General features: G+C 47.8%; 1 protein-coding gene across 4 annotated transcripts in view; it reads right to left on the reverse strand.

The window, feature by feature from the left end:
* PDGFRA (platelet-derived growth factor receptor, alpha polypeptide) overlaps positions 1-22,133 on the reverse strand; it is a 43,481-nt gene extending 21,348 nt beyond the window's left edge. Inside the window, exons 1-7 of one of the 4 annotated variants that reach the window (XM_012724286.1) lie at positions 22,109-22,133; positions 11,298-11,358; positions 9,531-9,848; positions 5,556-5,816; positions 4,398-4,528; positions 3,338-3,509; positions 3,057-3,246 (exon numbers count right to left, since the gene is read on the reverse strand). In XM_012724286.1, coding sequence (XP_012579740.1) covers positions 3,057-3,246; positions 3,338-3,509; positions 4,398-4,528; positions 5,556-5,816; positions 9,531-9,848; positions 11,298-11,346 — 1,121 coding nt within the window. In that variant the 5' untranslated portion in view covers positions 11,347-11,358; positions 22,109-22,133. Of the gene's footprint in view, positions 1-3,056; positions 3,247-3,337; positions 3,510-4,397; positions 4,529-5,555; positions 5,817-9,530; positions 9,849-11,297; positions 11,359-18,254; positions 18,284-20,697; positions 20,766-21,876; positions 21,939-22,108 lie in introns of those variants that run through there. The other 3 variants (XM_004681290.2, XM_012724287.1, XM_012724285.1) reach the window with 3 other exon arrangements.
* Positions 22,134-22,554: the final 421 nt, after the last annotated feature.

Here is a 22,554-nt window from a genome sequence, read left to right on the forward strand (position 1 = left end):
GATGGCACACGGGTGACATGGTGATGGGGAACCCGCGGGGATTACAATTGAGATGGAAAAAAAATGTATAAAATGATGTAAAAATAAACTGTTATAAAATAAAAAAAAAAAACCTGCTTCCCTAAATACCCATTACTTAGATGTTTCAACCAGTGGAAGTAATGAAACCAATAAAAGCATTTCCCTGTGGCAGTGAAGAAGAGGATAGGGCAGGTGGGATGATCAGAATAGGCTAAGGCTTCTTACAGTGCACCATCTTTATGTTTAAATGTTTTTAAAGCTCCAGATTCCATTATCTGACTAGTTATATTTGTAGAAACTAGATACTTTCTATTGAATGTCTTTAAGTTGCTATAAATATTATTTCTTCATACCTTTTTTATTAAAAAAAAAAAAACCCTTATTATTTTTTCACGCTGTAGGATTTCTCCCCTCAGGTGGGGTCACCAAGTTTTCCTGCCACAAAAATTCCCACATTCCTCCACCACGCTCTGCCATGCTCTCCTAAGGCTTTATTTAAGGGAATTTCTCCCAAACGTTTTCTTATATATGATAGGAATAAAATTTGACTGGGATTTATTTGGATTTTGCTAGGTCTCTTCTTTACAATCAACGTTAGTCTTCAATTGTTTTTGTTTTTCTCTTGTCAAAACAACGAACACATTTGTTGGCCAGGCACTCGCATCTGTCAGTAAAGCAGACAGCCATCAGATTGTCTTCCCTCTTTTCTTTTTTTCCTTTCTTTTTAGATTTACTTACTTATGCATACAGAACTGGGGTACAAGCCAGAGGTGCAAGGGATGACAGGCTTCACCAGAGGCAGAGTGGGGAGTAGAACAGGCAGATGGAGCAGAACAGTTCACTGCTGAGGGGAGCAGCTGGCAGGTGGGGAGAGGTCTGCCACGCCATGTGGGTCACCTCCGGGGCCCAGGATGGAACTCTCACTGAAGCGGCTGCGGCTGGCTTGCAGTGCTGTGTCCTAACCCATTGTGCCACCAGGGAGGGCCCAGAATGTCTTTCTTTTTGGTACATCATGGAGTGGAAAAGCAATGGGAACACAGGAGCACTGGTGGTGGCATGAGCCCACCCTACACATTACTGAAATTCCCTCAGTTTCCTTACGTGTAACAAGGGGTCACTGTATGCACAGCATGGAGTCATTTCAAGAATTAGTTTAATGAAATGTGTGCAAGTATTTTGAAGGCTTAGAAGTATTCTGCAAGTACTTAGAAGAAATGCCCAGCATTTGGGGGCGCATGCTGGCCTGGTTTTTCCTCTGCTGCCCCCTCCTGGACAAGCTTCAGGCCCACATTTCCTTAAAGTCCTCTAAGGCCCGCCAGGCTGCTGATTGCCAAATGGGGTTCTGTCCTCATTTTGCCCACATGTTCAGCCAAGAAAGCCCATGGAGTTCTACGTTCCAGGAAGCCAGACGCCCCATCTGTCATGTTCATCCTTCCGTTCCATAATGGCAGGAAGAGTGTGTGCTGGAGGAACTCTTGAGTCGGGCAGACCCCTGGGCCACCCAGTTGGCCAGCTTTGTCCTGTTAGTCTCCTGACTGAGCTGCTGCAGAGCACACTAGTGCTAGCGTCGGCCGTGCCGCCACCTCGCCCCTCCCTGCCCTCACAGCTCATGGAGGGCTCGCCACGCCCACCTCTTCACGCATCTTCATTTTGGGTCATCTGAACACCTTCCAGATTCAGTGTGCCCCTTCTTTTTCCATCACCATTCTACAGCAGAGGTTGTACAATCTCACTGGCTCAAGTACTGTCTCTCAGTTACAGATGGGACTTAATATAAAAAGAAGGAAACAGCCCTGGGGGGGGGGGGGCTAAGTCATCAGAAGAGAGAGGTTCTGTCCTCTGCCCAGAAGGCTGGAAATACACAACTGAATTTTGTCCCTTTTGCTGACACGGTGAAGGGCTGGATAAGCCTGGTCCTTCAAGATGTGCCTTCTGTTCTTGGATTCCAATCAGAGCTCAAAAGTCTGCAACAGGGCTCTCCCTGGTGGCGCAACGGGTTAGGACTCAGCAACTGCAAGCCAGCCACAGTAGCTTCAGTGCAAGTTCGATTCCTGGCCCCAGAGGTGACGCACACAGTGCAGCAGACCTCTCCTGTCGCGCCTACTCCCCACAGCAGTATATTTCATCAATCTGATCTGACCCAAGGCAAGGGCCTTGAAGGACACAGATAGGATTAACTGTAGATTTTGATGAGGAAACAGGCTGACAGATGACCCAAAACCCTGCTATTAGTTAAGAGATGAGCACAGTCTGCTCTCTGAAGAGAGCAGGAGCCTGAACTACTCACTGTGCATGTCCTACTAACCAAAGTTAACCAGGCTCTATCTTATTTCCTGTGCAGGCCACCAATAGGGCAAATGTGTTTCAAATTAAGATAATGATGTTTTATTTCATGTAAATGTTTGTGATGATTGCCCCGCAATAGAAATCACAAGTATCTACTTGCAATACAGATAATGGACACTAGGGGTATATTCAATTCAGCTGTGTCCAATGTTAGGTTCCTCTCTCCGCCCCTCGTGGGATGCAGGTACCTGTCGTTCATTGCGGCATCACCTCCTCAGCTCTTTATTCTCTTGTTGCTAATTATTCAGCTGTCCACCATGTCCACATTGCAATGTTATCAGTAAAGGTAATCCTAACTCAGATCGCGGCAGTTTTTATTTTTATTTTTTTAAAGATTTATTTATGCACATAGAACTGTAATACAGCCCAGAGGCATGATGGGTGAGAGGATTCACCCGAGACAGAGTGGGGAGCAGAGCAGGCCAACTGACAAAAGTACACTGCTGAGGGGAGCAGCGGGAGGGCCAGGAGAGGTCTGCTGGGTCATGTGGGTCAGCTCCCTGGCCGCAGATGGAACTCGTGCTGCAGCGGTTTCAGAGAGCTTCATAATTTAACCCATTGCACCACCAGGGAGAGCCCCAAATCACGGCAGTTTTTAAATGGACTCTTGGTTTGAATGGTAAGACACACACCTAAGACTGTCATAGAATACAAAGAGGGATGCTTGGGAAGCATGTATGCTCCTTTACCTTATTTCCTGAATCTTTTCTACATCAGTGGTGATCTCAGTGAGGTTCTCGATCAGGGTCAGGTTGTCCTTCAACCAGGATATCCGGGGAGGGGGGTAGGCCTGCACATCCACCACAAAGTGCTTGACTTCATGCAGGTTGACAGCTTCCTGCTGACTGAAGTTGGGTTTGATTTCAATGAACCCTTTCTCTGTGCAGAGGAGAGTGTCCATTAGATCATGATCATCACAACAGGCTCCCCAGTAGCACGGGTGACAAACATTTTAGAAAGCGGAAGATACCATGGACAGAAATGGTGACCATCTTCATCTCTTTGACCTCCTTGGTGGCCTGGCGGGCGGCACACTCATAGTCCCCGCTGTCTTTCACTGTGGCATCGGGGACCTTCAGCGTATACACCAATTTGATGGACGGGACTTTGATTTCTTCCAGCGTTGTGACACCTTTGCCTTTCTGCAGCAGAAAAGGAGGAAAGGCAACTTTAGAAAAGTCAGCTCCTAAGAGGGAACCCTCATGTAAACTACCTCTGCCGATGTGTGCAGTTGTAGATTCATAGTTCAACTACAGTTTACAAGGGTTCTTTGTGCTCTGTGAAGCTGCCATACTCAGCACGGCTCATCATTTCTGCAATGGACTGTCTTAGCCTTTACAATCACTTCTCTTATTCTCTTACGCACTCACCATGAGCATTAGGATGAGGAAGATAATGAGTGTAAATCCCCAGTGACAAGAGACGGCATGGGGACCTCTTTCCCCATTCCCTGTCCAGCTTCTACCAGAGTGCTCGGATTTAGCAAATCTTCCTGAATGATTAAAGCTATGCCTGTCCACTGAAAGTGAGCCATGGAAACAAAGACAGGCAGGGAGGAGGCAGAAACCTGTGTTCCAGGTAGCAATGAAGCAGAAATGCAAGGGGAACAGGTGATCCACATTATCAAACACTTCCAATCCCAGAGGTATGGTGGGCAAGAAAATGAGAATGAAGGACTGTCTCAGCAACTATCAAACTTGAAAACCCATTTTTTTCTTATAGCCTGGTTGTAATAATCATAGAACCTTCCTATTTCTGAAAGAAAAGAAACACTGTGACAGAGCAGGTATAGTGTACAGTCTTTGTGCAATCTGAAGTGCCTGGTCCAGTTTTTGTCAAATCAAACTCCCCACCTCTCAGAGACCATAAAGGCATCCATCAAAACAAATGCGTTTTAAAGCCTGCTAATAGCCCACTGTAGAGCTGAGACGCTCAATGATGAGCTGTGTGAGGGGCAGGTCTTTATCAGGGACAGGTCTTTGGAGTCCTACTGTGCCCACTCTGCCACCAGGAGTCTTGAGGGCACCTACCACTTCTCCAGGGTAAGTCCACTGAAGGTCCACCACCTCGTTGTTAAAGACAGCACAGGTCACCTCAATTGTTTCCCCCGACTTATATACAGTTTTAAGAGCTTCCATTTCCAGATCAAGTTCTGATGTTGCTATTAAGGAAAAAAAAAAGAACAAACACAGGGCCCTAAATATCCATAGCATAGTTAGGATCTTCATAGGGTCTGGATTTTTTTTTTTTCAAAAAGAAACCCTGAAAATAATTTGCAAAACACTTTGATCAAGACAAACATTTGGAAATCTCAGAAGGCTTGATTTTGAGTTGGCATACATACTTTGGCTTACAGTTAATAAGCCAAAATAGCAATTTGTGCATGGGTGCACACACATGCTATACACATAAAATAATAGTAAAAATAAATAGCAATTAAATGAGAACACCACATTCCTGAGCATTCAGTCGAATCATGGTGGGGCTCTTTTGCATCTCCCTGATGGGTACATTCCTTTAATCAACCAACCTTCACTGACCAGCTCTCCCGTAGTCACTTATATTTTAATCCTTCTCCTCGCCCAGTTTTTCTTGATTCACTCCGCTCCCCAGTTATTCTCACTACTTCCCTAGAACCAAGCACAGTGCCTGACCTAAAATAAACTTCCTAAGGGCCGAGGAGCTTATTCACCTGCTGCCAGACCTATGTTGCTCAATAACCTTGTCCCCAAGCTCTCCCAAGCACCTAAGCTGCTCACATCAAAGGGATGGCGTCAACAACCACCAACTTCTCTCAAAATCAAAGTCGCTCTTCTTAAGTTGCAAAAATTAATCTGGGCATCCACCCCCCACAGGAGTGTTTGTTTGAAGACCCCTGTAGTCAGGAATGTGAGAAAAACTATAAGAGGCTTATGCAATAAAAGAATTCCTTACAGTATTTTAAAGGCAACTAATGAAACATGAAATCTTACAGGAATAAGAAAACTTTTGTCTTTAGTAATATGAAGTTGAACATTATGACGGCCACAGGAGCCAGTCTAACACAATATGGTAAAGGTGGCATCTACACCCTCAAATCAGAATCAAGCTCTCCAACATCAGGGAAGATGTATGATTGTACTTTAATCCTACATGTATCCGGTTATTTTGCCTGTAACACCCTAAGGAGGACCAAGAAGTGCCAATACCTTTTAACGCATAAACGTTGAATGGGATGGTCTGGAATTTCCTCCCTTTGACAGTGGCCTCACAGATATAGGGTCCAACGGTAAAGGTGCCATTAAAGCCCTGTCTGCTGTCATAGGAGGCCTGCACCACCCCATCGCTGTTGAGCAAGGTGACCGGGGTCTCTGGGTCGGTCGTGCGACAAGGTATGATAGCAGATTCATCATCCTCCACGATGACTAAGTAATCTGTCATTCCTAGAGGGACGAAGGCTATATCTGGGTCTGTCATAAGAAAAGATAGAAAACCAAACAACTCATTAACTCCTCCATTATGCCTCTCTGCAGAAAAATTACCCCACTGGTGTTAATTTTATATTATGTGTGAATTTTACCTTCACACATATATCCTGAAGTTTCACCTCATAGACATTAGTCATCTTAACAGACAAAATGATTTTAAAGTATGTCTATAGTCTAAGCCAGGAATCGAAATCAAAATGTAGACAACTACCTACAACAGAAGATGGACAATAAAGTAACTGCTCAAAACAAGAGAAAAGTTATAGTTTTTAAAATTGTGAATTGCTGAGATACCATTTCACACCTGTGAGAATGGCACATACTAAAAAAAAAAAAAAAAACAACAGTAAGTGCGTGGTGAAAGAGGAACTCTCCTGCATTGCTGGTGGGAATGCAAACTGGTCCAACCACTATAGAAAGCTGTTTGGAGGTTCCTCAAACTGCTAAAACTGGAGCTTCAATCCCATTCCTAGTTATCTACCCAAAGGACACAAAAACATTGATTCAAAAGGACACCTGTAACCCCAAGTTTATTTACAATAGGAAAGATGTGGAATCAACACAAATGCCCAGAAGTAGATGACTAGATTAAGAAGATGTGGTACATATACACAATGGAATATTACTCAGTGATCAAAAAAGATAAACTTGTGCCTTTTGCAGCAACATGGATGGAGCTGGAAGGATCATGCGTAATGAAATAAGCCAGAAACAGGCCCTCCCTGGTGGCGCAGTGGGTTAAAGCACAGCACTAAGAAGCTAAAGCCACTTCCACATGAGTTGGATCCCCACTGCCCCGGAGGTGACCACATGGCGTAGCAGATCTCTCCTGACCTGCCCGCTGCTCCCCTCAGCAGTGTACTTTGTCAGTTGGCCTGTTCTGCTCCCCACTCTGTCTCTGGTGAATCCTCTCACCGTGCCTGCACCTCTGGCCTGTACCTCAGTCCTATATGCACAAATAAATAAATCCTTAAGAAAAAGAAATAAGACAGAAAGAAAAAGAAAAATATCAGATGGTTTCACTCACAGCAGGAGTATAAAGGACCAGGGCAGGGTGGTGGGGAGAAATTGTAATAAAGTAAAAATGAAAAACAACGAACAACTATAAACCAGAGACATTTGATGGTGGTGGAGAGGGAAACGGGATCAAAAGTGGGGTGGGAAGAGCACACAGGACTATGGTGAGGCACAGGGGTGAATTGGTGATAGGAAGCCCACGGGGATTACAACCGAGATGAAAAAAATGCACAAAATGAAGAATGATGTAAAAGTTTTTAAAAATAAAAAAGAAAAATTATGAATTGCTTTTAAGAATTCTTATAATCAGTATCATTGAAAAGTAGTACAAAAACTTATTTAGGAAAAAATAGTCTCTTGAGTCATAAAAGAAATTTGTTGATTTCATAATCTGAGACTTTCCTTTTGAAAAAACCAGTTATTTAAGCCATGATGTCAAGAATTAATATAGTGACTGAAGGATCAGTGTCGGAAAGGCCCTTTAATCTCTGTAACTGCAAATAAAAAGATCCCAAATGGTTTGACCTCAATGATGTTTGTACCGGGGGGAGGGGGGGAGGGAGAAATGAGAAAAGCTTTTAGACCATTTTAAGGGAATCAAAATCCCAGGACTCATATACCTTTAACAGACCCCTGTTCCCACCATCCTCTTTACAGCAGGTCAGAGGTCACCTCCAAATTTAGAGGAGTCTAAGTGTAGCATTTATGTGTGAATGAAGTGTGTGTGGGGGGTGACAGTCTAAATAGCTACCCCTTTTGAAACAATTTATAGATTGGAGCATGGAGAAAGAAGTGAAGAAGCTGGACATCTAGCTGGATGCCCATGATTACAGAGCAGGAAGGGGAGCCAATTTTAAGAACATAAAAACACAGCAAGGTAGGAAGATATACTTCACAAACCTCCTTGGCTTTCCCTCTGCCAAAGCAGCAAGGAAAACAAGAGCTGTAAATGTTTGAATGTGTTTGTTTCAAACCAAGCATCCCAACCATAGTTTTTTTTTAATTCCTCCATCTTACATACTAGAATTTGTACTTAGAATTCCCATATCTTGAAGCTTTCCAACAAAGCGGCAAATTAATTTCAGTTGGTATCCATGACAGATCAGCCAGGACCTCCTCTGTGATGCAAGTCTTACTTAGAAGTGTGCAGTGTTTAAATAATGTCATGCTCTTTTTAACAACTGTCTTTGGTAGAAGTCAACACATACCTGTACAGCATAGGTAGGTATAGGTGGAGTTACACAGACATATGTACAGAGAGATACACATATAGGTACAGATGATATAGGACAAAGATGGGTGTCAGTATAGGTACAGGTCCAGCCATAGCTACAGGTACACAGATTTAGATTCACGCATAGGGAGAGCGGCATTGGTAGAGTACAGATCTAAGTACAGACAACAGAAATGACAAAGAGAATCATGAAGGAGAGCACAGGGTGGCTGGTAGACCAAATGCATCTCAAGCTCTTGGCTCAATAAGGATGGTTGCTAAAGGAAAGTCCTGAACCCTGGCTATAGGGCTTGACTGTCCAAAGCAGGGCGCTGAAGTCCATCGCAACCCAAGGCCTCGTCCTCGGGGAAATTTCCAGCAGATGACAATGGGCAAGTGGAGGACTCCTGGACCCGCCTTACGCAGAGGTCTCGGACTCGTCTACAGCCCATTCCTTCCCTCCGCTACTCAGGGCCACACTTAGCATGCAGCCCCAGGGCTCTGCAGGAACCCTCTCAACCAGCCCTCACAGGCTCTCCCCTAACATCATCTTTCATGCTTAATCCCATCTTGCTCTTAAAAAAAAGATTATTTATGCATACAAGAGCTGGGCTACAGGCCAGAGGTACAGGGCAGTGAGAGGATTCACCAGAGTGGGGAGCAGAACAGGCAGATCTGCTTAAATGCCCTGCTGAGGGGAGCAGCTGGCAAGACAGGCGAGAGGTCTGCTGTGCCCTGTGGGTCAGCTCCCTGGGCAGGGATCAAACTCATGCAATGGCTGCCCACAGTTTCATTGTGCTGAGACTTAACCCCTTGCGCCACCAGGGAGTCCCCCCATCTTACTCTTAACTGGCATCTACCCTCTCCAAGGACAAGAGGCAACATCAATAGTATGGGAATTGCTCCTAAATTTTAATTAAAGAAAAGAACAATCCCTTGCAATTTATCAAGAGTAAATATATGCTTGATTGAATCTGAAGCACCGTGCGGTCACTTGAAAGCTATTATCATGCACTATAAGCAGCGCAAAAATGGGGCCCACCTGATTGATGTTTGTGACCCCCGGCACTTAGTACAATCCCCAACACACAATAAGTATCTGTTGAGCTTGAGTGAACTGAATAGAAATGAGTTCATTTCGAATGTTTTGCACAAAAGCCATCAAGGATCTGCCATAATAAAAATGGTTTTCAAAATGCAACACAGTTCCAAACCTTTACAGTGACTATTCCTTGGTGACATCACAAATGATCTTTATTTAACCTTGTGCGTTCTCCTGCATTTGTAAAACTTTTCTCCAATAAATATTTATTATTTTGATAATTAAAAAAGAAGACACTTCTATGCAGTTAACAGTTAGCAGGTTATTTTCATTCGAATGTAATGACACACAAGCCCCCAGAGTGAAAACCGGACATTCATCACGTAAGGTCAGGAGACGCAGGGGGGCGGGCCCAGAGGCTCACCTGGCACGTAGATGTAGATGTGCCTGCCTTCAATCTCGCCTTCTTCTGTCTGAGTGTGGTTGTAATAGCAAGTGTACAGCCCCGTGTGGGCTGCAGAGGCGCCCACCACCTCCAGCACGGCCACAAAAAGGCCACTGTTGTTCTCTTCGCTTCTGATTTCCACATTGGGGTTCTCTTCTTCAGACATGGGGTACTGCCAGCTCACTTCACTCTCCCCAAAGCATCTCAGAGAAAAGGATGAATTCAGCTGCACAACCTTTTCATTTTCGTTTGGAAGGATAGCGGGGAATGAAAGCTGGCAGAGAATTAGGCTCGGCCCTGCAAAAGGAAACGCACTCTGAATAGGAGGCACCAGAAGGGGCTGTCTCACCCAGAGCTGAGAGAAGCCACAGTGGCCGCTCAGATCAACAATGACCATTTCTGCGCCCAAACCGTTAGCCTGGATGCCCATGAAAGGCCCTCCATTGTGACAGCCGCTGCATCTGCTGAGAGCAGCAAATGCTCCAAAGACCTCAAAGGCCCCCCTGCCCCCCTAGATCCACCCTCCAAGCACTCCAACGGAGAGAGGGCGTCTGATTCCAATTCCATATTTTAGACTCTTATCTGTGACCATAAAATATCCCAAGATGGCATAGGCTCAAGCACATATGGGTTCATATGGGTGCATGTCCCCCCCCAGAGGCTTCCCTCAGTAAGAAATGGGAGGAGAACAGGGGCAGGGAGATTGGCCCAACAAAGCACAAGGCAGACTTGTGCTCAAGAATGGCGCGTCTCCCGTTTCTCATACAATCTGGCATGCCTTCTCTCTAATGGTTTCCAGAAGCCAAAGCCGGGGGAGGTGGGTTTTAATTCAAAACTGAATAGCAAGTTGCAGGAGTGAAAACCTTACGTTCTTCTTCGAACCTAAAATTTCAGTCTAGCTTCCCTGTCTAAAGTCCTGATAGAAGAGATATTAGATACCTCTAATCATCAGTGAATGGTCTCTAAACTCCCTTGGAGCCCAATGTGGGAATCCCACCCAACTTCAATATGCACGCACCATGATTCCTGTAGTTTCTTAAGGGAGATTTAAGTATATCTGGGTCATCTATGGCCCTATGGATTGGGGCACCCTTACAAGTTTAGAACTACTAAATCACTTACTTCTGCCTTATCCATAAGGAATTAGACCTAAGACACTCACAGACTAGCAAAACAATGGCTTCCTGGTGAACATCTGTAATGCATATATCTCTAGATGAATATTTCAACAAACGGCCCCAATGGCATCCCCCTAGTGGAAAAGAATTAGTAAGAGTCCCCAAGAGTCAAACATTATATCAGTTCAATTCTAAGGGATAAGGTGGCTCTGAGAGTTTCTAGCAATTTAAACATCTTCTACTTAAGATGGGTATGACTTAAGACAGGTATAATTTGCGGGGGAAATTTCCCTTCGTGTATCTTATTTGAACATTCTTAATTTCTCTGATCTACCGCTAATAGAAATCCACATTGCAGGAGAAGGAGAGGATGGTGGACACTTTTACATCCTTACTCCTCACATTTCAATGCCAGATTTAAACCTATACACAAACATAAAGGCATTCTTTTTTAAATGGAATTATTGTCATCCAGCAAAAGGAACAGAAGGGTTTGTGATCGTTCTGGACCACACTATTTTCTACCTCGATTCACACTTTTGGGCAGTGTGTGTGTTTGGAGCAAAGAACTTAGACAATAAGGCTTCCTCCCTGGGACAATGAGCTCAGAGACATCCAGAATCCATACCTGTGAGGAGAAAGCCTAGGACCAGGAATGCCCAATGGGAAGTCCCCATAGTTGTGGAAAACTGAAAAGGCAAAAGTCAAACAGAAACAGCGTTAGTCAATATGCCAACCTGTGAGGTTGGTTCTTCTTGTGCGTTATAGTATGGAAAATGGTGGCAGCATCATTTCAATTAATAGTGTCCTAAATTAACTTCACAATTAAAACAGTGAAATGCCAGTGGAATATTACACAGCTGTGAAGAAGAGATAAAGTGGTGACATTTGGCACCAATGTTGAATGAAATCAGCCAAAAAGCAAAAGACAGCTATCAGATGTCTTACAAACAATATTACCTACAAACAATAGAAAAAAATAATATTTAAACTCAGCAAAATAAGAAGATACCAGAGGGAATGGAGGCAAAGGTAGAGGGGATGGGAGAGGGAGGCATATAGAGTATGGGCACAGGTGTTTTGGTGGAAGCAATAAAAATCTAAAAATAAATTAAGCAGGCAGAACTTAGGAAGGGACAAACAGGAAAATAAAAACAAAATAAGTGAAAATTTTAAAAAATAAAGTAAAATAGTAAGATGTCAAAAATGAAAGAGTTGGAGAGACTGGCCAGGACCCAAGGTTGTGTGACAGGCGCTACCTAAAGCTGAAACCTGTGTGGATTCCATGCAGCTTTCAAATTCTGAGACGGCTCCTTTTACTGTCCCAGAACACAGGGAAACTGTTCTTACAAACCCATTCAAATTAAGAGTTTGGAAAATAATCATGTATTTTTTCCAAAACTTCTGAACTTGAGCTGTCTTTACTCAAAGAGTATTATCGCTTGCTTTTGCTACAGAAAGTACAAAGTCACATCCTCCACACCTTTGGAAGATGCTTGAACTAAAGCAAATATTTTTTTTTAGTTCACCATTTTTTAAAGTCTCACTGTTACAGGGCAGGGAAAGGGGCACCCCAAGACCCCCAGCCTGCCCGCTCTAAACAGGTTCCGCCGTCCAATGCAGGATGACAAAACATGTAAGACCTTTAATGGAAAGGAACTTTAATAGAATGAGTGTGCAATACAGAAAGAGAATATAGTTTCTAAATTAAACACCTAAAGTTACCCATCCCCTCATGGATAAAAATCCACCCCAAAGGGATAGGCTCAAATCAAGACCCAAAAGCCCTTCACAAGTCTAAAGCACCTTTCAGCAGTGACCCATAGAAAAGCATCAGAAGTGGCCAGGCAAGTCTGAGAAGAAGAGAATAAAATCAAGATCAAGATAAACCCTGACACAGTGAAGCTCCCCACGGGTCCCTCACCCACATCTGTTTCACCCAGTCCAGGGCCAGGAAACAAGAGCGGCTTCTTCGCATGTCTCTCTAGTCTCCCTCTGGTTCTCTGTCCTGCTTCCTTCCTCCTAAGTCTCCTCTCCAGATTCTTCTCCTCCCTGCCCAGCTCCACCCTCCTTTGGGTGGGGAAGGGAACTTGGAACCTCCCCTTTTCCTGCGGACCACCTTGTTACACCACTGACCACTGTCACTTAGAGGTGATGTCACTTGGCGATGGGGAGAAAGGTTCATACCAGTCTCAAGCCCGGGCTTCTTTCAGCCCCCCACCCCCAGCCAAGTTCTTCTAGGAGCTGAACATTCACAATTGGGCTTAACAAGGTGAGGAAGGCAACTTGGGGGGTGGGGCTGGGGGGGCGAAGGGGTAAAAGGGCACAGGCATGGCAGGAGGAGTAAAAAATGTGAAGACAACGAAGGTAATGGGAGAGAATAATGTGGCTAAATCCCTGTGTTTGGTGCATGCAGAAGACCATGGGAGAAAATTCAAAGGAGCCGGAGGATTATGTTAGCATAAAAGGTCCTTGGTTTCCTGTAACAAAATCTGGGGAATAAAAAAGAAGTGGAGAGACAGGTGGAAACTGATGGTGTCTAAATCACACAGAGAGCAACCAACGGCAAGACATGTTGTGGGGAGCAGAAGAGGGGCGCAAGGAAGCTGGAAAGGGCCTCTGTTGCCCCAGCATAAGCCACTGAGGAGTCCCTTCAGCCCGCTGGCTGCAAGGCCTTTTCTGTACCCTCTTTGTGGTGAGGCCCCACGCCTGTTTTATGTCCTCCTCGCCTCCCCCATGGAGTCACTGGTGACAGTCTTACGTCCGCGAAAAGGGGCAGTAAAGGGGTATTGAAGCCGTTGAGCAACTGAGCTTCAATTGCACAGGCCCCACTGAAGGATCTGGGCAGGGGTACAGGCCCTAAAAGGACCCACCTACGCCTGGGCCCGTGCCACTGGGTCCCTAAGGGGCATAAGTCCCTGGCCCAGGCAACGAAATGAGCTCATGGATTAAACTTGTTCCATTCCTGGCTTTGGAAGCTGAGGTCTTGTGCTCTTGACTCCTGAGCAAACTGTCAGAAATGCAAAGCAAGAAAGGAGAAATTCAGCATGTCCTTGAGGGAAGCCCTAGCTGTTTGTTGGGAAGTTGGAAAGAAAAAATATAATTCTCTGACTTCTCCAAGGCAAGAAATCCGTGTTTGTTAAGTCAAAGTTTTTTCTGTGTATGCTGTGTTTGTTGATAATAAGCCTATGACACCCTGGATTTCTACGAAGTAACCCTTGAGGCTCAGAGAGGGTTAGCAAATGATCAGAAGACACACAGCTGGGGGGAAAGCCACACTTCTCACACCATGTCTGTGTGATCCAAACGCTACACTCTCTCCAATGTACCATATGGTCTCTCTCAAGGGAAGGACAGTGTATCAGCCCCCTGAACATCTCCCCACCCCCGACAATTTCCTCATGCAAATTACCCCTGCTTTCTTTCTCTGTTCACCAGTGACAGGAGCATAATTGCAGTGCTGGGAACCCAAATGCAATTTGCACAGTGTTGGCTGGCTGAGGGCTCCCAGGATCCTGGCATGTGCCCGGGGAGGCAGGGTTTCCACTCTGCTGCAATGAGCGGGCACAGCAGGCCCCAGAGCCAGGCTGGCCAGCCTGATTTACCGCAATTAGCAGTAAAGGCCTGTGTGTTTGTACATATAAATATCAACCTCCCACTGATAATCCACTTAGCGCACTTCAAAGGAGCCCTCCAGAGCCAGCTTGATGTCTTAGGTTTTATCACACTTATATCCTGTATTTCTCTAGCAGAGCTTGCCAAGGATGCATCTTTAAAGCATTCCCAAGCTTGAGAGAGGGGCTTGCTGCTTTTACAGGGCAGTTCTGGGCAGCCTTTTGCCCGGGCCAGGCCCCACCAGATTTCCTTCTGTGTGTCCTGATAGAGCAGATCCCCTGCCAGGGAGGCTTCTTGACTGCCATGCCAAGTGGGCAATGAAAACAGGGTCTCAGAGGGCATGATAATGATACAAATACTGAGAATCAACATGTGTTTGCTTAAGATTTCAAACTCCCTTATCTGATAAGAGCAGTTCCCCTTGGCTCCAAACCCAGGAGTATTTGTGAAGTTTCATGTCTTTTCTCATCGGTAACTCAGACAATTAACTCCTCAATAATCACAGAGTGTTTGTCCTACAGGGAGGTAAAGGGAAACCACAGAAGAGGATGGAAGCTTCCCTGGCCCTGTAGTGAGAATCTCTAGGCGCCCCACTACTATTTCCGGTGCTTTTCTACCTAGGGAGTAAATGTTCATCTTTTAAACCCTGATCCTGGAGCACATCCAAAAGTCAGAAGTGCAAATACAAGTAATTTACATTGCAATTACATGTTGTAATGCAATATGAAATATACATTATATAATATCCATGCATACACATACAATGTGCAATATATACACCATGAGCCAGCAGGAGCAAATCACTTTGCAAGGAAAACAAAAGATTTCATCCAAAAATTTTTTAAAGCAATCACAGCTCTCATACTATAACCTGGGGCTTCAGTCCCAATCTTCCATAATCACAACTCAAAAAGCCACTGCCACCATTAGAGGAAGAACAGGGATTCTGGTTGAAATCACTCTTAGGCAAGTGATTTGGGGTTCTCTCCACCACACCCCATTCTTTCCTCCTTCTCCTTCCTTCTCTCAGAATGGAAAGCACACTGGACTAGCTGTGATCCCATAGTTGACATGATCCATCTCTCTGAACATCAGTCTCTTCCTGTGTAAACGGTCTAATAAACGGACTTGCTGGCTGGGCTTGCTACCTAATTATAAAGACTAAATATCATTAAATTGAAAGGACTTCAGAAACTGCAGCTATTGGTTTTAATATTGTCTTTCTGCAGACTCCAAAGATGTTTATGTTACAACAGGAACTTCCTTGCCACTTTCCTGCCAGAAACTGAGGAGGAAGGGACAGATGAGGGACACAGCCATCGTGGAGCAAGGCAAGACTGCTACTTGAGTAGAAGTTCTTGTGCCATTTACTAAAGTCATACAGAACTAGTAAACGATGACCATGCAACAATGGTATGAGGAATGAAATCGGGAGGGTCAGATAGGAATGGGGGCATTGTGACCATACGTCGAGACATTTGCGTCAACATAGTATGATGTTATCACAGGCAGAGTTAGCCAGACAGATAGTCAGGTAATCACCATCAGGACACACAGAAGGAACTGCATTATATAAATGCAGGTAGTCATGTCAACAACATCCCCAGGCCTGCCTCATGAGGTAGACTATATGCCGTAGGCAGTCAAGAAATGTCCTTCTGTGGTGTGTAGTTAGCAAACAGGTCACAGGTGCTCATGAATGGCCAGCTAGTAGTCAGCGCACAGGACCGCACAGTTTTAGATGAGAGGGATGTCACTGTGGCTACATCAACTTCTCCAGACGGTGAACAGCTGGTCCCAGAAACCATGTGACTGGTCCTGAATCACCTGCCTGGGTGAATTCCCCTTCAGCCCAGGTGGTGTAGTTATCAAGATTGTTTTAAATAAAATCAATACTTATAGTCACATAAACAGAGCAAATCTATTAGCACTTGCCAACCTATCCCTGCAAACAGATGTAAAGAGCCATCAAGTGGACCCTCTAAGCAAAGACAACTGCCAAGCTAGAGTGTAAACAGAGCTAACAACGCCAGGCTCCTCTCCAGAAGAGCTCTGCATTCTTATAGAGTCAGACAGCTAGCTTCCCGATCAGCAGCTGTACAAAACATCGTGTGCAGAGCTTTGGATACTGAATTTCACCCCACCCTGGCATGATTAAAGGCCACAGGAGACACTCTCCCAGTCCCCAAAGCCACTGACGACTTCAAGATTCAGATTTCTGAGGTTTAGTTAATTTCAGCTCTCCTAAGTTAATTCTAACTGTGAAAATTACATGTCCTACTGTTCCCTGTGACAAATGTCCTGCTCAGTCTCATAACTCCAGCCCAGGCAATCCAAGTGCGGGTGTACACTGGTGGTAACTTCACCAAGGGCGTGTTTACCAATTTCTGCCCTCTACCAGAGCCAGTTGTGATGTTTTGGTGTCTCTGGGCTCCATTAGACATTCCAGTGATAGGTGGGGGCTACAGCATTTTTACATGGGAGCATTTAAGGAATGATCTGAGGTCATAAACCTCTCTGCTCACCCTGCAGTGGATACTTAAACATAGGACATTAAAATTCCACTTTGGATAGCCATAAATAAGGATGCCACCTAACAGGACAACCTTAGGCAGTGTATCGTGTAGTGCTCTTGAACTACATGTGAGTTCTAGAATCAAGCCACCTCTCATGCACACACACACATATACTCAGAATTTCACTCACAAAGGGAAATGCCTACCTTCCTCTCAAGTTCTCTCTGACAATCAGATGCGTTAAGCCAGCAATTTGATCATTACATAAATGAAAAAGACTAAGGCTAAAATCTGCAGAGTTCCCAAAATAAATTTTGTCTTCCTAATGATCCTTGGAGCTTTAAAAGAAAATAAAATCAGTTGTCATCTTTTACTGGGTCTTAAAACTCAAAAAACTGCATCCGCAAAGCCTATCCCGGCAGGTCACTGCAGTTCTCAAGTATGACCAGCAGATGGCAGTGTTGGTCCAGGGACGTGCGTCCGGGAGTGTGGGGGTGGGGGGCGCTTCTCAGGGATACAAGACGCTGTTGCTGGTTCCAGGCTGAACGATCCCAAATCTTAACCTCCAATCTCCATCTTTCTTTGATTGTACTTTCAAGTTTCGCGGGGACTGCAGCTCGAGGCCCGCAGAATGGCAGCACAAATAGGGACACTACTACCGAAAATGACTTTCTGCGGGGCCCCAGGAAAAAACGGTAAAGGACAGATACCATCACCATCATCACTGCGAGAGGCTCCGCTAGGCAGCGGAGAGTAAGAGAATGCAGACGTGCAGCAGCAAATAAAAAGCCTCTCGACAGAAGAACGCGCGGTTCAGTTTTTTTTTTTTTTTTTTTTGCCGGCGCGCCTCCCAACTCCCAACTGGAGTTTCCGTCCAGTCCGAGGGGGGCGACGACCTGGCCAAACGGGGCTGGGGCGCGGCGCCGTTACCTGGCCCGCGTTTCCCAGTCTGTTCGCAGCCATTGTCAGCCCTCGGAAACTCTCCGCGCGAAGGCCACGACGGCCGCGCAGCCCGGGAACCGCAGGCTGATTAGAAACGACTGTTCCCATTGCACAATAATGCAGAGTAAAACAAACAGCAACAAGCCGCCTGCGCTGCGGGAGAGCGGACGAGGGGCTTGAAACCAAGCGTCGGCGACTACCCCCACCCCGACCCCCCCAAAGCGCCCAGGAGGACCCTCCATCCTCCCTTCTCCGTTTCTCTTACATTTAATTCCCATCTCACATGCACACACACCATCTCCGCCCCCTCTCGCTCACCCAGCTGCACCCGTGCCTATAGAGCGCCTTCGAGGTGAGCATTTGAGGCCTCCAGAAGGGGGGAAAGGTGCCTCTGCTTAGTCTTTAGGGGGTCTGGAGAGCCGCAGCTAGAGGTCTGACCACCCCAGGTTGGCGGGACGCGGGACCGCGCTCCCAAGTCCCGCTAGAGGGCGCAGCAGCTCCGCGAATCTTACCCGGCTCGCCTACCCCCACCAGTCCGAGAGGCTCTGCTCTCGCTCCCCGACAGCACAGCCCCGACCGCCGCTCGCCCACTTTCGCCCGGGAGGTTCCACGCTGGCAGCGTCCGCCCTTCTGCACCGCTACAGCGTGGGTCGTTCCCCTCCTACCGCCTCCACGCTCTCGGCCGCTAAGTCCCAGCAGGGTTGGCAGTAACGAGCGCCCACTCCCGGGTTCCGCGCCCCAGCCCACCGCACCCGGGGCTCAGAGTTGCAGCGGCCGCTGCGCCCCAGGCACGACGCAGGGCGTTTGCATTGTTTTCGGCTGAGACCTGGGAGGGGGCCGGACTGGGTGGAGGGAGAGGGGCCGGGTGGGGTGGAGAGGGAGCAAGGGGTTTAGGGTTACACTCGTGCGCCAGCGCCTCCTATCGGTCTGAAAGTGACAAGGCGGGGGCCCGCTGCTAGCGGAGAAGGTCGGGGCCAGGCAAGACTTGGCTTCCCCCCCAGCTTTTAAGAACCAAGCCCTCACCAGTACCCAACTTGCCCGACGCCATCCAGTGCCGCGGCTGCCCAGCTCACGCTAATTGCATGTTCTTCTCGCGCCCCTTTGCAAAGAAGGTGGGGAGAGGAGAGTGTCTGCAGAAGCGGGAAGGCAGCGCCCCAAGTTCCCCTCCAATCTACTTTTCCAACCGATCCTTGGCTCTCTGCTTGGTTTAAAACAAAAGGAAATGCCTCAGAGCCACTTCAGCAAAAGACCAGCACCAGCAAAGCCCAGACTGGAGCGCGCGCAACAACCCGCGTGGGTGGCGGACCCCAACACCTTCCCTCTCCACCCCAGACGACTAATGTTATTCTCGCACCCCGCGAAGTTTGACGCGACCGACGCTGAGAGCCGCACCTTTCGGTTACCACGCTGGCTTTTAGCGCTCCCCAGAATTGCTACTTTTCCATCGGCATCAAGTAACCCTGTCGCAGCTCCCGGAGTCAAGAGGGAGTCCCAGGCGCTGGGATTTGCAGGAAGGCGCTAGTCACCACGTCCCCAGGACGCGTCCCTGCGCTGCGCGCCGCCCACGGCCGGTCCCCGGGAGGCACAAAATGGGCCCGCCTCGGCGCCAGACGCGTTAGCAGCTGGAAAGCCCAGCCCGAGGCTCCTCCCACCCCTGCACCCCTTCCCAATCCGCGCCCCAAGAGAAAATGGACCTGGGGCCGAGAGCAGGGTCTGTGCTTTGGAGCCTCCTCATACTATACTCCTCGGTGCAAGAACCGAGGGTCAGCTACTCGCTCCAGCCTAGTGTCTTCTCCCACCCCCTTCACTTTCCCGCGAATCTTAGGACGCCAGTCCTGGAGTCCTACTACACTCGGGTCAAACCAAAAGCAAGACTGGAAAATCCGAAGTAGTGACTGACATGGCGTCAAAGCTAGGCTGATGCGGCCCCCGTCTGTCAGGGAGGCGGAGAAGGGTCCTCCTTCGCCCAAAAGAGGAGGAATGGAGGGAAGGATGCAAAGCAGCATCGCCGGGGGCCGATGGGTGGGTCAGATGCGGGGGAGGGGGTTCAAAACCAGATTCAGAACAGTATCAGACGGGGGCGCGCAAACCCTGTTGGGCTCGACTCCTCTCCTGGGGCCCACTGGGCTCTGGAGTTAGTCCGGTGAGCTGAGTGGCTAACTGCTGTGCCCCGTATACCCCAGAGGTCTCCCGGCTCTAAACCTCTGCCTAGTGGTCAAGAGCGACCGCGGCAAGGAGAGTCTGTCCAAAACGTTGAGCAATGAGGCTGTGGAGCCAAAAAGCCATTTCCCACACTGCCCAGCCCCGGGCTTTTCCAGGCAGCTCAGCCAGGCGCGAAGCCGTCCCGACCTGATCAAGGGCCATCCACGGTCCTCTCCAACCTGGGTTTGCCTTGCCCTATACATGTAGTGAACGCCACATTCTCCCAGGCACTCTTTCTGCGCGTCCTGAAGTACTAGCTGGCCAGGAGGCTCGAGGTGCGGGAACAGCGCTCTGGTTGCAGGGGAAACAGCAGATAGAGGGCACTTCCTTTCCGACTGGAACGCGAGGCCGGGCCACTGACCGCTCCCGAACACCTGGCCAGGCAGCCCCGGCCCCTAACTCTCGGGCGGCCTCACTCGAATAGCGTCACGCTCTCGTTCTGAGCTGGCCGCGACCCTTTCCGTACAGACCGCTGATCCCACTTGTTCCGCAGCTCCCCAGGCACTGCCGGGAGAAGTGAACCTCACGTACAAAGGCAGATTTCCACGGGACAGTTGGCGGAGGAAGGAGGTGCGAGGAGATGGTTCTAAAGGAGGCCGACGAAGGGAAGAAACAGGGTAACTGGCGAGGGTGAAGCAGTGCAGAGCGACTGCAGGCTGAGTGTCACTTTCCTGGGCACGCGAGGGGCGCCCAAGACACGGGGGTCCCCTGGGCTGTGGTGAGGGCAGTTAGACTCCCACCTTTCAGTCTTACCTGGAAGTAAGTTTCTCTGTTGGGAATCGTCCCTAACTTCCCTACAAAAAGTTCCGCACTTTTCTGATGACTTTTCTTCTTTGCTTTCCGCGGCAACAGCAGAGCCCAGGGCTGTGCAGATACCGTTCCACCGAGAATGAGGGAGCGCAGAGACCGGTGGGGGTGGGGACCACCGCGCACAGTAAGGGCCCCTTGGAGCGCAGTTCGAAATTCCTCAAATCCCAGTTACTGGAATGCGAGGCAACGACGACTTCTTCACTCCGGGCCAAATGTGTTTGTCATTACTCCAGACCTCCTGCCCGCGCAGCCTGCGCCGCAGTCGCTCCAGAGCTAGGGCGCGCAACCTGAGCGCACTGCAGAGCTGCGGCAGCCTCCACTTAGCACTTAACTGACCCCACAAACACTGGGGGCTCCTCAAACGCCTGCCCAAGTCCGGGACCCCTCTGGCTTCTCGCAGCTGTCAAGGTTGTGCCGAGTCTGCCCGGGACCAGCACCCGGCGCTGCGCCGTCTAGAATCGCGCTCTCGGTGGGCGCTACGAACACCCGGCCAGCACCCAAGGTCCCGACTCCTCCAGCCGAGCCCTTCACGCCGCCCCACTCGGCAAACCCCTCTGAGCCGCGCTCGGCACTCCTCCCGCCGCTCGTCCCGCGGCTTCCCGGCAACTTCCCACACCACCCGCTACAGCGCTGTCCCGCCAAACCGCGAGCGAGAAATGAAAATACTCATTAAAAAGCTGTCGCCTTCCAGGACCCACTGCCAAGACGAGGGCAAACACCTCTGTCCCCACTCCCAGCATTACTTGGGCCTCGTCCCAGTACACACGAATACAACCCCCATCTCCAAAAGAAACCTCAAAAATGTAAGCCTAAACAATTTGTTAGGAGGCCACAGAGCTGTTAGAAAAACGCTGCTTTAAAAATAGGTCTGAGAATGTAGGGGTTTTTTAATCCCTAGACTTTCGAACTCCAGGGCTATTTTCCCTCCAAATGAAGTTTATTCAAAATAAATTACTCTCTGGACATACAACTGGAATTCAACTCGTTTTTGTTTTGTATTGTTGTTTCTCACTGCCCAAACTTTGAGGAAAATTACTCACTTCTTCCAGCCCAAAAGGCCTGCCTGATCGGGGACTTCGCTTACCAACAAACAAAAAAAAATTATATTTTCTCCTCCCTTACCTTCTTCTCCTATGTCAACTGGAAATGAAAATCCTACATATGAAGTAAAAAGAATGTCCGCGGCCTCTAGTCCTCTCCTGTAGTTCCCTCTGTCTCTCTCCCTCTAGCTCAAAAACCGCGTTTTGTAATTGATTCAATGTTATAGTCCATCCTTCTAAAACTAATCATTTGCTCTAAGTAAATAGCTGTCAGGAAATGAAGCCCCCCCCCTCCACTTCAAAATAAAAGTTACCCTCGGACTCCGTACATTCAGAATATCCCAGCCTCCAGATTGCGCCTTCGGATTTTGCTCTTACGCAATCAGGGGGTCCAGCCCCAACCCCCAGGCTTCCACAACAACTGGGGGGCGGGGAGAAGCAGACCAGATGGGGTGGGGGTGGTGGAAGTGGGAGGTGTAGATTCTCTGCCGGGAAAGATGTTCGTGAAAACATAAACTGCCCATCATTTCCAGAATGAGTTTCCCCCGGATTTTGAGGATATTTTCGGACGCGGCTATATTGTTTTGTATTCTCTTCAAAAGGTACAAAAAGGACGTGTAAAATTGCAGTGAATGCTCAAAAGTGTTTAAAATCTGAAATTTAGAAATGTTCCTCCTGTGGACACTCCTCGCTCAATTAGACCCTCGGAGAGGTGTCCAGGAGGTCCGTCGTCGTTTTGAACCAGGGGTCTTTGGGGGAA

This window comes from Condylura cristata, unplaced genomic scaffold (genome assembly GCF_000260355.1).
Source record: "Condylura cristata isolate star-nosed mole 26May11 unplaced genomic scaffold, ConCri1.0 scaffold00012, whole genome shotgun sequence".
Taxonomy (NCBI): domain Eukaryota; kingdom Metazoa; phylum Chordata; class Mammalia; order Eulipotyphla; family Talpidae; genus Condylura; species Condylura cristata.